Raw genomic sequence first — 16612 nt, forward strand, 5'->3', positions numbered from 1 at the left:
AAATGTGGATTATTTAATACTGAGGAATTTAAGATATTCTGTTTCCCTTTTCTGCACTGATGGACCCATCTATAGTTAATTTCACTGCATTTATTCAGTGATATGGTCGCCAGAAATGCGATATTTTAATTCTCCAGGTTACCACTTACACTAAGCGAAGCACAGTTTTCTGGACCAACCAACATCTCATGATGGTGGTGGAACAGACAGTTCAGAACAGAAAGTGTTATCTAATGAATTGAATTAAAGAAATAATGTATATAGTGAACATACATCTCTTACTCCATATATAAAAGAGAATTATAATATGAATGAAAAATTATTATTGCCACCCTAACATTAATTTATTTTAGCTCAGATGAGTCTGTCAGTCCATCCCTTTCGCATGTACCAATCACAAGCAGGACATCGAAGCTGGACTTAGCAATGTGAATAGGGGGTTTGATTAATTTTAATTGATAAAACAACATGTACTTACTCATGAATTATGTACTGTTCCTGTTGATTAGTTTTATTCAGAATTTTGATGTCGATGCCTCTAACACTTAACAAGTATTTTACCAATGTACTTTAATAAGATTTATTAGAAAAAGTATCAGCAATACTGCCAACAATACTGTGTTGCTACAATAACTAGTTCTTTGCCGCACAGAATGCTGGCAAGAGAAGAAGGCCTAAAACTACAATTGTTGACTGACTTGGTGGTACGATGAAAGGACTTTCCATGCTGACAAAACAATCGTGGCCTACAGTTCAACTGTTTCTTGAAAGTGCATTACAGAGGCATTCTTGCCGATTTGATTATGAAATGAGTTAATGGAGGCTGTTGTACCTCAATTACTCCAAGGCAGAAAAGGGATGACATTTTGAATGTTAAATAATGTGCAGGTAAGCAATGTGTTGCCACACTGTTAGATCAAATATTTTCGCAGTTGTTACAAAAATGACGACTTTCAACTTCTACTGACTATTATTATGAGGAAGTGACCAAGTTAAGGATGGCAGCACTATATAAGCTATTTTCACACAGAATTTAAACTGGAAGAAATGCCTAATGTTATTGGTAATCATGAGCACATGAAGTTTTTTTGTTGTGCTAATCTGTGGCTCAGTGTCTCTGCTATGTGATGAATAGCAACTTTCCTTTTCATAATATTGGGAAATTTTATTGCATTTATCTATCTAACCCACTCCCACAATTTTTCACTTCCAACAATGACACCCACAAATTAAGTGCTCTAATACATATCTAATTATCCTATTTCTTTCACTGCCCCACATTAGAACGAAGTACAATTCAGTTTCAGTGATTTGCTAATTTACAGCATGGAAGTCACTATATATTTATCTATTGCTCTCAGCATTTCAAATACTGAATTTGACACATGCTTCTGTTTCCTATTCACTGACTGATCGTCTGTTCTTTGCTGAAATGAATGATTTCCCCTTTCTACTGATATTACCAGTTTCACTCACCAATAAATGGGATCAGATGCATTGAACCAAACATACAAAATGGTTCAAATGGCTCTGAGCACTATGGGGCTTAACATCTATGGTCATCAGTCCCCTAGAACTTAGAACTACTTAAACCTAACTAACCTAAGGCCGTCACACAACACCCAGTCATCACGAGGCAGAGAACCAAACATACAAAAATTAATTTCAATTCAATATGTAATGGCTTTTACCTGTTTCAGTGGTCCCAATGCAAGTTCCCATGATTTTTTAATTATGAGATGGTTCGGATCAGACTCCCTAGTGGCTTCAGTATAAACTTGTCCAGCTGAAGGGTTATATCCAGGTGGTGAAGCAAGATCAGAACTTCTCTCCTGTTTGCTCCTGTAATCAATACATTGTTACAAGATTGCAGGATTACATTATTTGTATGATGAAGACAATTCCATTTATGAATTTATTAAATTTATAACGTGCGTCAGTACTTGTCAAGTTGTGTCACTTACAATACAGCCAACTGACACAAAAATTATATTTGCCTCCTTCCTTATTAAAATTGGTAATGCTTGTTCTGTCTCCCTACCTCTTAAACATTCAACTATTTTCCCTTTTCCACCCTGACAGAGGAACATCTGGGTCCAATGGAACTAACAAACATTCTGTTCCGTCCAATACATTTATTTTGTGTATCCCATGGATACACAAATATGTTTGCATGACCCAAATAATGTCTTTCTTAAGAGGTAACAAAGAAAGAAACACATAACACAGCGCTACAATGTCCTGGCAGTGTAGCCAAACTGGGGCAATGGACATGCCAGGTGGAGCATATGAGAGGCTATGTTGTCCCAGTGCTGTACCCTGACATGGATGTCAGGATGTGTCAATTGGAGTAGATTGGGATAAGCAACAAGAAGAGGAACGGTGAGAGGTGAGGTGAGGAAAAGGAGGAGCACAGTAACAGGAGAGGATAAAAATATGGCAATCAAAGGATTCACTCTGCTGTAGGCAATGGAAGTTTGTATGCAGTATATAATGAAACATGAAGATGGGGTTAAAATGGTGCAGGGGTGCTGGCAGGATAGAAAAAATGGAAAGGGGGACAAAGGAGGGAACAGTGTTTGTGTATTTCACTAGACAAACTAAACTGAAGTCTGGTGGTAAGCAGCTGTCGGAGATGGAAGGAAAGCATAAAAATATGGAAGGTGCTGAAGGACAAGGAATATAGGGGAGATTTAACCCAAGGGATTTGAAAGACGGGTTGTAAAGATGATATCCATGTACAAAATTAAGATAAAACCAATCTTGGGGAAGGACCTCGATGGCATGTGTTATCATGCAGCCAGTGAAGTTGAGCACTGATCAAGGGCATGCTCCAGTACTGTGTGGTGAGCTTTGTTCTTGGTCAAAGTTTGGTGGCGACCATTCATTTTGGTGAACAGCTAGTTAGAAGGCTGTGCAGAAGTCATTTGGTATGTCTCCGTTCACATGTGGAGTATGATATTCCACTGAAGGTAATGGAACAGGACGTGTTGGGTGGGTGTGTGGGAAAGCTCTTTCGCGAAGTACAACTTACGTTGCAAGGGTTGGATGTAGGTATTGTCCTCAGCCAGTATCAACCAGGATTTTGCACACACTGACCAGGCAGCAGAATATCACTTTAGTGGTGGAGGCTACTAGCCATCTGTGAAGGCCTCAGAAACACTCTCGGCAATGGATCGCTTGTCACTGTGGATGGGCTGTCCATGACTGGCAAAACTGTACGAGATACTTTTTTTGAGTGGAAGGGAAGGCAGCTATTGATGTTGAGGTACTATTGTTTAATGGTAACTTTCACATGGATGGAAGTTTTAGTTGGTTGGTTTAAAAGGGGGTGGGGGCAAGGGATCAAACTACGAGGCCATCGGTCCCTTGTTCTGGAGGAAACAATTCCACAAGGGTGAGAATAAGACAATGAGACAACACAAAACAGAATGAATGGAAAAGCCACAGCAACGACTGAAGGGCAACAAGCACTAAAGCGGACAAGAAAATCACAAAGACGCAAGAAACAGGTAGAAGAGATTAAAACAAGAAAGCAGGTTACCAAGCTGGCTGACCATGAGGATAAGAAGGAGAAGCCAGCCAGTCTGCAACACATTAAAACCCCAACCCTGAAAGTACTAGGGTGGAGGACACACAGGGACAAAGGACACGTGCTAAAACTTAGAGCAAATGATAAAACTCACCCTCGTGAATAAAACATAAAACTAAAGCAGGTGTTGAGTCATTGTCACCCAACACCGAAGGTAGGGTGCTGGGAAGGTTAAAAGTCCGCCGCAGAGTGGTTAAAAGTGGGGAGTCCAGCAAGAGATGGATGACCGTCATTTGTGAGCCACAGCAACACCGAGGTGGGTCCTCGTGATGGAGGAAGTAACCATGCGTCAGCCACCTATAGCCAATGCGGAGCCGAAAGAGAACCACCGAGTCCCTGCAAGAGGCGCACACAGAGATCTTCCACACATTTGTAGTTTCCTTAGTGGCACACAGCTTGTTGTACATACCAAGATTATGCCATTCCGTCTCCAAAGCCTTGATGTAATTCTGAACGCAGGTCAGTTTCAGAGAAGCCGACCTCCATAAGCGGTTTCTGCGTAGCCTGTTTGGCCAACCTGTTGGCAAGTACGTTGCATGGGATTCCGACGCGATCTGGGGTCCAGACAAACACCACTGAATGACTGGACCATTCTTGGGCATAGATGGACTCCTGGATGGTTGCTACCAAAGGATGATGAGGTTAGCACTGGTCGATAGCTTGTAGGCTGCTCAAGAGTCGGTACACAAGAGAAATGACTCGCCTGGGCACGAGCGGATGTGCTCAAGAGCATGAGATATGGCCGCCAGCTCTGCAGTGAAAGCACTGCAGCCATCTGGCAAGGAGTGCTGTTCAATATGTTATCCATGAACATATGCAAAGCCTACATGACCATCAGCCATTGCGCTGTAGGTGTAAACCACTTCATGGCCCCAGTACACACCAAGAATCGAGAGAAGTGACAGCGGAGAGTCGCAGGGTTAACTGAGATCTTAGAGCCATGTGAAAGGTCCAGGCAAAGCCGCAGCTTAGTTGTATACCATGAAGCTGTTCGTGAATGAACCTCGAATAGGTGGTAAAGGCAAGGACTCCAGTTTGGAGAGAAGGGATCGCACACGAACTGCAATTGGAAGCCCTGAGCTGGGCCACAGATGTGGGAGATGAAATGCCGTGGGTGGCAAAAGAAGACAGTAATTCAGATGCGCAGGAGAACTACGAACATGTGCACCGTAACTGGAGAGCAATTGCACATGGTGGAGCAGTACGAAATGCAGACGTCGTCTGCATACAAAGAAGGTGAGTCTGACGGCCTGACAGCTGCTGCTAGACCATTAATGGCCACTAAAAATAGAGATACACTCAATACGGAGCCCTGCAGGACCCCACTCTCCCCTGGGATGGAGCCAGTAGGCCACGTGGCTCCAGGACCCAACCCAACCGCCAACATACCATACGTTCCAGCAGCTTACAAAGAATGTTGGTGAGGCTGATGGGCTGATAGCTATCCACATCAAGCAGGTTTTTACCGGGTTTAAGCACCGGAATGATGGTGCTCTCCTGCCATTGCAATGGAAAGATGCCATTGCACCAGATCCGGTTCGAGATGATGAGATGTCGCTTGTAGTCAAATGAAAGATGTTTAATCAACTGACCGTGGATCCGCTCTGGCCCAGGAGCTGTGTCGGGGCAATGTGCAAGGGCACTGAGAAGCTCCCACTCTGTAAATGTGGTGTTATAGGGTTCACTGTGACATGTAGCAAATGAGAGGACTTTCCTTTCCATCCGCTGTTTGAGGGTGCGAGAGGCTGGGAGGCAGTTCTCCAATGTAGGGGCTCGAGCATAGTGCTCAGAATTGTGTTTGCGCCGGCAGACAACACGCCATTGATGTTAATGGCAGGGACACCTGTTAGGGTCTGGTACCCAAAAAGATGTCTGATTTTCTTCTAGACTTGGGAAAGTGATATATGGCATCCAATGGTCGAGACGTACCTCTCCCAACACTCCTGCTTCCGTCTTTTAATGAGCTGGTGAATGCAGGCGTAGAGCCTCTTTAAGGCTATGAGGTGCTCCAGGGAAGCGTGCCGCTTATGCCGCTGTAGAGCTTGCCAACCCTCTGTAATTGCCTCAGCGACTTCTGGTGACCACCAAGGGACTGCCTTTCACCGGGGGCACCAGAAAGAGCGAGGGATCACGTTTTCTGCTGCATTAACGATTGTTGTAGTCACCTGCTCAACCATCACACTGATGTTACCGTGTGGGGGAGAGTCAACGGTGACATCAGTGGTGAAAGTTTCCCAGTCTGCTTGTTTTAAAGGCCATCTGGGCAAGCGTCCATGTGTCTGGTGCTGGGGCAATGACAGGAAGATGGGGAAGTTGTCACTACCACATAGGTCATCATGTGCTTTCCAGTGTATCGATGGTAGAAGTCCTGGGCTGCAAATGGATAAATCAATGACCAAGTAACTACCATGAGCCACACTGAAATGTGTGGTGGCCCCAGTGTTTAAGAGGCACAGGTCGAACTGAGACAGTAAATTTTCGACATCTCCACCTCGCCCAGTAAACACGGTGTCACCCCACAAGGGGTTATGGGTGTTAGAATCTCCCGAAAGTAGGCAAGGTTTAGGGAGTTGAACAATCAGTGCAGCAAATACGTTCAGGGGTTCTTCACCAACTGGAGGAAGATATACATTGCAGACTTATTTCCTGTGCCGTACGTATTCTGACAGCCACAGCTTCAAGAGGGGTTTGAAGTGGCACAGTTGCACTACAGACTGAGTTTAGGACATAAACGCAAACTCCACCTGACACTCGATTATAGTCGCTAAGGTTCCTGTAATATCCCTTATAGTTGCAGAGGGCAGGGGTAGCTCAGCCAGGCGGTGGAAAAAGCCACCTCAATTCCACTGGAGGGTGACATCGTGAGACAAGGAAGGCATGGAACATCCAATGACACAGTTTAGGCCTCAGGGTCACCTGCTGTCACCGAATAATTGCTTGAGCAGTCTATATCTGAAAGTCCGGTGAGACCTAGGTCCTCAGTGGACGCCACAATCTCGACCTCATCCCCAGATGCAGAGCTTGTAGGTAGCGATGGTGTGTGTGTGTGTGTGTGTGTGTGTGTGTGTGTGTGTGTGCCACCACAATTTACTTGGTCTTGGGGTTCTTCTTTTCGGACTTTTCTCGCTGCTCCTTGGGTTTCTCTGGCTGGGAGGGCTTCACTGATTCAGTCTCCGGGACTGAGGAGGATTGTGGTTGGTTGGTTGGTTGGTTGAGGCTTAAGGGACAGCAAGGTCATCAGTCCCTTGTTTCAAATATGCGCCATTCCGCTAATGGGACAACTCAGTAAAGTCAGAACAATAAAACGGAAAAAGGGAAAAAACGTAAAAAGGCAGTCATGTTGTCACTGGTAAAAAACAAAATGATGGAAGTCGGTAAGAGAACGAACCCAACACTATGCTGAAGCAGCATAGGCAAGACCACCTGTGACTTAAAAGGTACAACTGCTATAATGTAGAAAGTACGTATGGGAATAGAAAGACTAACCAAGCCTTAAAAAAGAAAGGGTAAAAACAGAGTAAAAGGGGAAGAAAAGAGGAATTCGGTCAGGGAGGTGAATCAGGAATCTCCGAACACTGCTTACAGTGGGAGACACCCAAACACTCACCGCCCTGCCCCAACACCAGAGAGAGATTAAAAACCTTAAAACTGAGAATAAAAACCACTTTCCCGGAGGAAACCGAGAACCTGAAAGACCATCCGGGAATCGTCAGCCAACATCAAAGGTAAAGTGTGAGGGAGCCTATACTTAGCACGCAGAGCCAAATAAAGGGGGCATTCAACCAAAATGTGGGCTACTGACTGGAAGGCTCCACAACCATATCACGCAAAAGAAAACCATGGGTCAACCGAGTATGGCCAATGTGGAGATGACACAGTGTGGTCGAGTCCTTTCGGGAGATGCGAAAGGAAGAACGCCACGGGCCTGGTGTCACCTTAATTGCACGAAGTTTATTAGACAGGGGAGTAGCCTCCCAAGAATTGGCCCATGACTGTGCGAAGTGGGATTTGATATGAAGCCGTAAATCCGCTGCTGGAGGGGCTACAGAAAACGGGGGGTAAGTAACTGCTCCCCCAGCCAAACGATCAGCGAGCTCATTACCCGGGATACCCACATGGCCAGGGACCCAAAGGAAGTCAATAGAACAAGCAGCACGGTGAATATCAGCGAGATGGTCATGGATGGCAGAGACCAAGGGATGGCGTGAAAAACACCGGTGAATAGCAAGAAGGCCACTCATCGAGTCTGTGCATAACAAAACGCAGTTGTGTTGGGACTGTTTAATAAAGGTAAGGGCCTGGGAAATTGCCATCAATTCCGCAGTAAACACCCCACATGTAGGTGGCAGCAGATGACTTTCCGTTCCAACAGAGGACGTGAAGGCATACCCAACATGATCAGCAGATTTAGAGCCATCAGTGTAAAAAACAACAGCATCCCGAAACTCCCATAAAATTTGGCGGAAAAAGAAACGGAACACCACCGGGGGGACGGAATCTTTCGGACCTCGGCGGAGATCCATCGGAATTCGAGGCCGAGGAACTAACCAAGGAGGGGTGGAGGGGAGGGAGCGAGGAAGACAGGACAAAGAAGGAAGCTGAAAATCACGGCAAAGAGACGCAAGGCGCAGCCCAACCAGTAAACCCGCCTGAGGGCGGGAGTCGGGTGGGCGACATCCATGGTCTGGGAACAGGATAGAATAGGAAGGATGAGTGGAAGAGGAACGGATAGTGAACGCATAAGACACTAGAAGCTGGGACCGCGGAACAGAAAGGGGAGGGATCCCAGCTTCAACTAGGAGACTATCAACAGGGCTAGTAGGGAAGGCACCGGTGGCCCAACGGATACCACGATGGTGGACTGGATCCAGCACGTGCAGTGTGGAAGGAGCAGCTGAACCATAAACTTGACAACCATAGTCCAAGCGAGACAGAACTAGAGCATGATAAAGACGGAGGAGGAGGGAAAGGTCCTCACCCCAAGAGGAGTGGGCAAGGAAGCGAAGAACATTGAGTTTACAGAAACATCCTACCTTCAGGAGTCTGATATGGGGCAGCCAAGTGAGCTTGTTGTCAAAAAGAAGACCCAGGAAACGAAACTGTAAGACCACAGGCAATCGTTGTGCAGCGAGCTAGAGCTCTGGATCAGGGTGGATCGTAGTACGGCGACAGAAGCGGACCACTCACGATTTTAAAGGAGAGAATTGAAACCCGTGTGAGAGGGTCCATGCAGAGGCACATCGTATAGCTACCTGGAGCTGCCACTCTGCAGATGCCATCGAGGAGGAACTAACCCAAATGCAGAAATCACCCACATACAGGGCAAGGGCGACCAAGGGACCGACAGAGGCTACAAGAACATCGATAGCAATGAGGAAAAGAAGAACACTCAAGACAGAACCCTGTGGGATGCCCGTCTCCTGGGTCCGTGGAGAACTAAAAGCAGTACCAACTCGAACTCTGAATGACCGATGGATCAGGAACTGGTGGATAAAAATCGGGAGTCGGCCCCGAAGACCCCACTGATGAAGGGTAAGTAAGATGTGATGGCGCCAGGCCGTGTCATAGGCCTTGCGAAGGTCAAAAAACACTGCAACCAAATGGCGGCGCTGGGAAAAAGCCTGCCGAACTGCGGATTCCAAGCGAAGTAAATGATCAATTGAAGACCGTCCCTCTCGAAAGCCACACTGGTAAGGCGACAATAGATCCCGAGATTCGAGGACCCAATTGAGCCGACGGGCTACCATCCGTTCAAGTAACTTACAAACAACATTGGTCAAACTAATTGGCCAATAGCTGTCAACAGATAGGGGGTTCTTACCAGGCTTAAGGACAGGAGCCACAATGCTATCCCACCACTGAGAAGGGAAGTCACCCTGGAGCCAGATACGCTTAAACACCCGAAGAAGATGTTGCCGTTGTGGAGCACTGAGATGTTGAAGCAGTTGGTTATGAATTGAATCTGGGCCAGGGGCCGTATCATGAGAAGAAGATAGAGCAGAAAGAAATTCCCATTCAGTAAAAGGTTCGTTGTAAGATTCTGACTCACAAGGGGTGAAACATAAGGTGGAAGCTTCAGCCAGCTGTTCTTGATGAAGGAAAGCAGCTGGATAGGAGGCTGATGCTGACGCCACTGCAAAATGGGTCGCAAGATGTTCTGCAAGAACTAATGGGTCCGTACAAATGCCATCTGGGAGGTGAAGGCCTGGAAGGGTGGACTGCCGATGGCAACCTTGGAGAGAACGAAGTGTAGCCCATACCCGTGACAGAGGGACAGTAGAACCAAGGGAAGAAACGAATCGTTCCCAACACATCCGCTTACCCTGTTTGATTAAATAACGGGCTTTAGCACAGAGGCGTTTAAAGGTAGTAAGGCTGGCTACGGATGGGTGCCTCTTAAAGTGTTGCAAAGCTCGACGGCGATCACGGATGGCAATGGCAATGACCGTACTCCACCACGGGACTTGCCGGAGACGAAATGGTCCAGATGAGCGTGGGACAGCAAGGCTAGCAGCGCGAACAATCGCGTCAGACACGTCACGTAGGACGTCATCAATACAACCCGACAAAGAGGAAGAAAACTCTACCTGTGCAGTGCATAGAGGCCAATCGGCGCGGTGGAAAGACCAACGAGGTAACCTGTCCATCGGGGAGCGGGAAGGGAGCGTGGTAATCAACGAGAAATGGTCACTATCACAAAGGTCGTCGTGTGGTGACCAGTGTAATGAAGGGAGGAGAGAGGGAGAAGAAAGAGAAAGATCAATGGCAGAAAAGGTACGGTACCATGACCGGCACTGAAATGAGTAGGGGAGCCATCATTAAGAAGGCACAGGTCGTGGTCTGCAATAAATTGGTCTATAAGAAGACCTCGTCTAGATGGAAAGGCACTGCCCCACAAAGGATGATGAGCATCAAAATCCCCAAGTAGGAGGAAGGGAGGAGGAAGTTGCTGAAGAAGGGTGGTTAAGGCAGCAGGTGTAAGAGTCCTGTCAGGAGGGAGATAAAGATTGCAAACTGTGACTGCAGAGTCTAAGTGGACCCTAACAGCAACCGCTTCCAATGTAGTTTGGAGAGGAATCCACATGCTAGCAATGTCTGTACGGACCAATGTACAAACGCCACCAGAAGCCCGCAAGTGTCCGACCCGATTTCAACAGAAAACACGGAACCCACGGAGGGTCGGTGAGCATCAGTAAAATGAGATTCCTGGAGAACCACACAAGCTGCAGAGTAGAACGAAAGAAGGGATTTCAATTCCGGAAGGTGACTATAGTATCCATTACAATTCCATTGGAGAACCACAGAACGATGGTTTAAATGAGGGCTGAACACGCTAAATCCAGTCATACCGCCAGGTCCCCACCCGTCACCGACAAGGAGGGGGGCGACATCCATGAACGACATGTCAGAATCCGGTTGTGAAGTCGGGGAAGGGACCTCCGGTGACACCAGAGGCTCTGTCCCGGGACTTATGTTTCTTCTTCTTTTCAGGCTGAGATCGAGGAGGGCTGTGTGGCATAAAGGAGCCAGCTGCAGCAAGATCAGGAACAGAAAGAGACCGGGCGACCTGGGGGCCGACAGACAACGGCTTTCGCGGTCGTCGCGCAGCAGCAGACCTTTGACCTGGAAGGTGCCGGGAAGGGGCATCCCGGGAGAGGCGCCCTTGACCGGCAGACGCCGAAGGAGTGGGACACTTCTCCGGCTGGGGAGGGGGAGCAGCGCCCATAGGAGAAGGTGTGGGAGCCGCAAGGGAGGGGGGGAGGAGAGGGGTCTGGGATGGGGGTAAGGAAGGGGGAGGAAGGGGTGAAGATGTAACCAAGGCGTAACTAGATGTCATGGACACAGGGTGCAGTCGTGCATATTTCTTACGGGCCTCTGTGTAGGTTAAACGATCGAGGGACTTATACTCCTGTACCTTTTTTTCTTTCTTATGTACTGGGCAATGTGGTGAACGTGGAGAATGACTACCATGACAATTTACACATACAGGAGGGGGAACACAGGGACTCCCCTCATGGAGTGGACGTCCACAGTCACCACAGAGAGGGGCCTGGGAACAGCGAGAAGACATGTGGCCAAAACGCAAGCACTTAAAACACCTCATAGGAGGAGGGATGTACAGCTTCACATCACAGCGATAGACCATAATCTTAACTTTCTCAGGGAGGGTATCCCCTTCAAAGGCCAGGATAAAGGCACCAGTATCAATACGATTATCTTTACGACCCTTCTGAACACGCCGAACAAAGTGAACACTCCGCCATCCGAGATTGTCCCGAAGTTCCTCATCAGTTTGAAGGATGAGGTCCCTGTGAAAAATCACACCTTGTACCATATTTAGAGACTGGTGAGGGGTAATGGACACAGGAATTGTGCCAAGATGGGTACAGGTACGAAGGGCCGCAGATTGGGCAGCTGAAGCAGTTTTTATCAGCAACGAACCCGACCACATCTTGCTCAGGGAGTCCACTTCGCCAAACTCGTCTTCAATGTGTTCCACAAAGAATAAAGGTTTGACACTGGTGAAAGTATCTCCATCAGTCCTGGTGCAAACTAGATAACGGGGGAAAGGTTTTGCCCCTAGACGACGGGCCTGACCCTCTTCCCAGGGGGTAGCCATGGAAGGGAAGGCCGAAGGGGCAAGAGAAGCAGCACTTGAGGAATCAGTTCCACACGGAGAGACGGCCGCAGAAGAACGGCCAGAGTTTTGGACCCGTATGCGTTTCATCTGCATAGCGTCCGCCCTGATACCACCCACTCCGATCAGGGGCTCTCCTCACGGTCGCCACCCAGCCACAGCAAGGGCCGTCTGGCACGGCGGCCATTGCCGGGAGTTCCGATGCTCCAGGATGACGAGCAACCACTCCAAGGCATGCATGAGGTGGTCACAGCTCAGGTATCAGAAGTGTGATCCCTGTGTGTTCAGGGGGCTCAACCAAAAGGGTACATAGCGACCCCACCACACGGGCTGGCTACCGTGCTGGCTATGCACCCTAGCATCAGACAACGACGTGAAAGAAAAGGTGGAATGTACTAAGAGGGCGCACGTTGGAGACACTAGGTAAGGTGCTCTTCCCCAAATGGCTCACACTACGGAGGAGAAATTTTGTAATGGAGGTCAAACCCCAGAGGGGGACCAAGGAACGCCAAAAGGAGGAGATGATTACGCAACAAAGCCGGAGTGTAAAACCAACAGAACCAGGAAGACAGCGGGGGCCAACATAAGCAAGGACACCAATAGATGGAGAGGAGAGGGCGAGGGGAAAGTAGCATGGAGGGGAAAGGAGGGGAAGGGAAAGGAAATGCAGCCCGGGAGAGAAAGAAGGCTGCAATGGCTCGGGGCCCCGTTCTCGCCACGCACGTATCCACAAAAGAGTTGCGGACCCCCTGGGGGGAGGAGGATTGTGAAGCCCTACGACCAGCTGCTTTTGGGCACTTCAGTCACTAGTGGGCATCATCTTTCCCACTAGCAGAAACTTGGGAAGAAAGTGAGCCAAGGGATCCCTTCCTGGCAAGAGGAGCCGAAGAAGACTTACACTTCTCCGGCTGGGAGATGGGGACTGGTGTCCCCTATGGTTGGGGGGCAGTGCTCCTGAAGTAGGTGGTGTGGGAGCAACAGGGAGGGAATCTCCCCCCCCCCCACACCACCACCATCACGGGAGCAGGAGTAGCCTTCTGGCTTTTTTTTTTTTTTTTGTGGTTTTAGGGCGCAAAACTTCTATGGTCATTAGCGCCCAGCCCGTGACGTAGGAAACAGGAAAAAAACGAAATTTAAAATCAGCAGCAAGGGGAACAAAGTCATAAAATTTGAGAAACTAAAGTCAGAAGGAATGCTTAAAAATCCACTATAGAAAAGGGTTGGTTGTCCCCAAAAAAAAAAAAAATCAAATGACTGACGTCATTTCACTGTCACTAATAAACTGTAGAACGCGGTCAGCTGAGCGCGTGTCATCTGCTAAAATCAACGATAGATCAGGCGATAGCTGTAGACGGGAGCGTAACGGATTAAAATAGGGGCATTCAATTAAAAGGTGTCTGACCGTCCACAGCTGAGAGCAGTGGGGACAGAGTGGGGGAGGATCACCGCTTAAAAGATGTCGATGGCTAAAAAGACAGTGCCCTATCCGGAGTCTAGCTAAAATTACCTCCTCCCGACGACGCGTTCGGGAGGAAGAGGTCCAAGCGCAAGGAAGGGCTTTCACTTCCCGCAATTTATTATGGGGAAGTGTTGACCAATGCGCATGCCATAAATGAGCAACTTGGCGGCATAAACCGCTCCGTAGATCGGTAAACGGAAGAGACTGAATAGCTGGCCGAGGAAGAGAGACTGCAGCCTTGGCCGCTATATCGGCCGCCTCATTCCCACAGATACCAGCGTGTCCCGGGAGCCAGAGGAACGCCACTGAGACGCCCCCCAGGTGGAGCAAGCGCAGACAGTCCTGAATCCGGTGGACCAGAGGGTGCACAGGGTAAAGAGCTTGGAGACTTAGGAGAGAGCTGAGAGAATCTGAGCAGATTACGTACTGTATCCGCTGATGGCGGCGGATGTAGTGGACAGCCTGGAGAACAGCGTAAAGCTCCGCAGTATAAACCGAACACTGGTCGGGAAGCCGAAAGTGATTTGGGGTGTCGCCAACAATATAGGCACTCCCTACACCTAACGATGTTTTCGAGCCGTCGGTGTAAATAAATGTGGCTTCCGTCATTTGTGCACATAGAGCAGCAAATGCCCGACGGTAGACAAGTGTAGGGGTACCATCCTTGGGAAATTGACATAGGTCTCTGAGCAAGTCGATCCGGGGACGGAGCCAAGGCGGTGCTGTACCCCAAGTTGTCAAGAAGGTTTTAGGAAAGCGGAAGGAGAGAGAATGGAGCAGTTGACGGAAGCGGACTCCCGGGGGTAGTAGGGAGGAGGAGCGGCCTGCATACCCGACATCAAAGGAGGTGTCGAAAAAAAGGTCATGGGCTGGATTAGCAGGCATGGAAGACAGATGGCTAGCATAACGACTCAGAAGGACTGCTCGCCGATTGGACAGCGGAGGTTCAGCAGTCTCAGCATAAAGGCTTTCCACAGGGCTGGTGTAAAAAGCTCCAGACACTAAACGTAATCCACGGTGGTGGATAGAGTCGAGACGCCGAAGAATAGACGGCCGAGCAGAGGAGTAGACTATGCTTCCATAATCCAATTTCGAGCGCACTAAGGCGCGATAGAGGCGGAGAAGGACCACTCGGTCCGCTCCCCAGGAGGTACCATTCAGGACACGGAGGGTGTTAAGGGAACGCAGACAGCGAGCCGAAAGATAGGAAACGTGGGAGGACCAGCACAGTTTTCTGTCAAACATAAGACCCAAGAATTTAGCGACGTCGGAAAACGGAAGGTTGACAGGACCCAGATGTAAGGAGGGCGGAAGAAACTCTTGACGTCGCCAAAAATTAACACAAACGGTCTTACTGGGTGAGAAACGGAAGCCGGTTTCGATGCTCCACGAGTGGAGGCGATCGAGACATCCTTGAAGACGTCGTTCAAGCAGGCTGGTCCGTTGAGAGCTGTAGTAGATCGCAAAATCGTCCACAAAGAGTGAGCCCGAGACATCAGGAAGGAGACAATCCATAATTGGATTAATGGCGATGGCAAACAGTACAACACTCAGCACGGAGCCCTGGGGTACCCCGTTTTCTTGGGAGAAAGTACGGGCGAGAGTAGTGTTCACCCGCACCCTAAATGTGCGCTCTGCCATAAATTCGCGAAGAAAAAGGGGCAGCCGGCCTCGAAAGCCCCAAGAGAACATTGTGCGAAGGATGCCTGTCCTCCAACAGGTATCGTATGCTCTCTCCAGATCAAAAAATATTGCTACCGTTTGGCGTTTCCGGAGAAAATTGTTCATGATATAAGTGGAGAGAGCAACAAGATGGTCAACGGCAGAACGATGCTTTCGGAATCCGCATTGGGCTGGTGTTAAAAGACTGCGGGATTCCAGCCACCAAGCTAAACGGTAATTCACCATACGCTCCAAAACCTTACAGACACTACTCGTGAGAGAAATGGGGCGATAGCTAGAGGGGAGATGTTTGTCCTTTCCAGGTTTCGGAACGGGAACGACAATAGCTTCCCGCCATCGCCTGGGAAAGGTACTGTCAGTCCAAATTCGATTGTAAAGGCGAAGGAGGTAACGCAGGCTATGGGTTGATAAATGCAGCAACATTTGGACATGGATACCATCCGGTCCTGGGGCGGAGGAGCGAGAAGAAGAGAGGGCATGTTGGAGTTCCCGCATGGAGAAAACAGTATTGTAGCTTTCGTGATTTTTGAGAGGAGAAAGCAAGATGTCGCACTTCCGCTGCATGTTTCTTCAGGAGAAACGCTGGCGGGTAATTTGAAGAGCTCGAAATCTCAGCAAAGTGCTGACCCAATGAGTTAGAAATTGCGACGGGGTCCACTAAGGTATCATGTGCGACAGTGAGCCCAGAGACCGGGGAGAAACTAGGCGCGCCTGAGAACCGTCGAAGCCGACTCCAAACTTCCGAGGAGGGAGTGAAGGTGTTAAATGAGCTAATAAAGAATTTCCAGCTTGCCTTCTTGCTATCGTGGATGACGCGACGGCATCGCGCACGGAGCTGCTTATATCGGATACAGTTTGCCAAAGTTGGATGGTGACGGAAAATGCGAAGAGCACGTCGCCGCTCACGTATTGCGTCACGGCATGCCTCGTTCCACCAAGGAACTGAGGGGTGCCGAGGCAATTCGGAGGTGCGTGGTATTGAACGTTCCGCAGCTGTGAGAATAACGTCGGTAATATGTGTGACCTCATCGTCGACGCTGGGAAAGCGACGGTCATCGAATGTCGCTAGAGACGAAAAAAGTGTCCAATCGGCTTGGGCAAACTTCCAGCGTCGCGAGCGCATATATGGCAGTTGAGGCTGCAGTCTAAGAACACATGGAAAGTGGTCACTCGAGTGTGTATCATCAAGGGCGAACCATTCGAAGCGCCGAGCTAGCGGAACAGTACCGACCGCAAGGTC

The 16612-nt window shown here is 48.8% G+C and overlaps 1 protein-coding gene across 1 annotated transcript in view; it reads right to left on the reverse strand.

The window, feature by feature from the left end:
• The window catches only part of LOC126457918 (ER membrane protein complex subunit 4), a 68145-nt gene that overhangs the window by 24306 nt on the left and 27227 nt on the right, over nt 1-16612 (reverse strand). The window contains exon 2 of the mRNA XM_050094612.1: nt 1692-1842. Within this exon, the coding sequence (XP_049950569.1) occupies nt 1692-1842 (151 nt within the window). The remainder of the gene's footprint in view (nt 1-1691; nt 1843-16612) is intronic.

This window comes from Schistocerca serialis, chromosome 2 (genome assembly GCF_023864345.2).
Source record: "Schistocerca serialis cubense isolate TAMUIC-IGC-003099 chromosome 2, iqSchSeri2.2, whole genome shotgun sequence".
Taxonomy (NCBI): Eukaryota; Metazoa; Arthropoda; class Insecta; order Orthoptera; family Acrididae; genus Schistocerca; species Schistocerca serialis.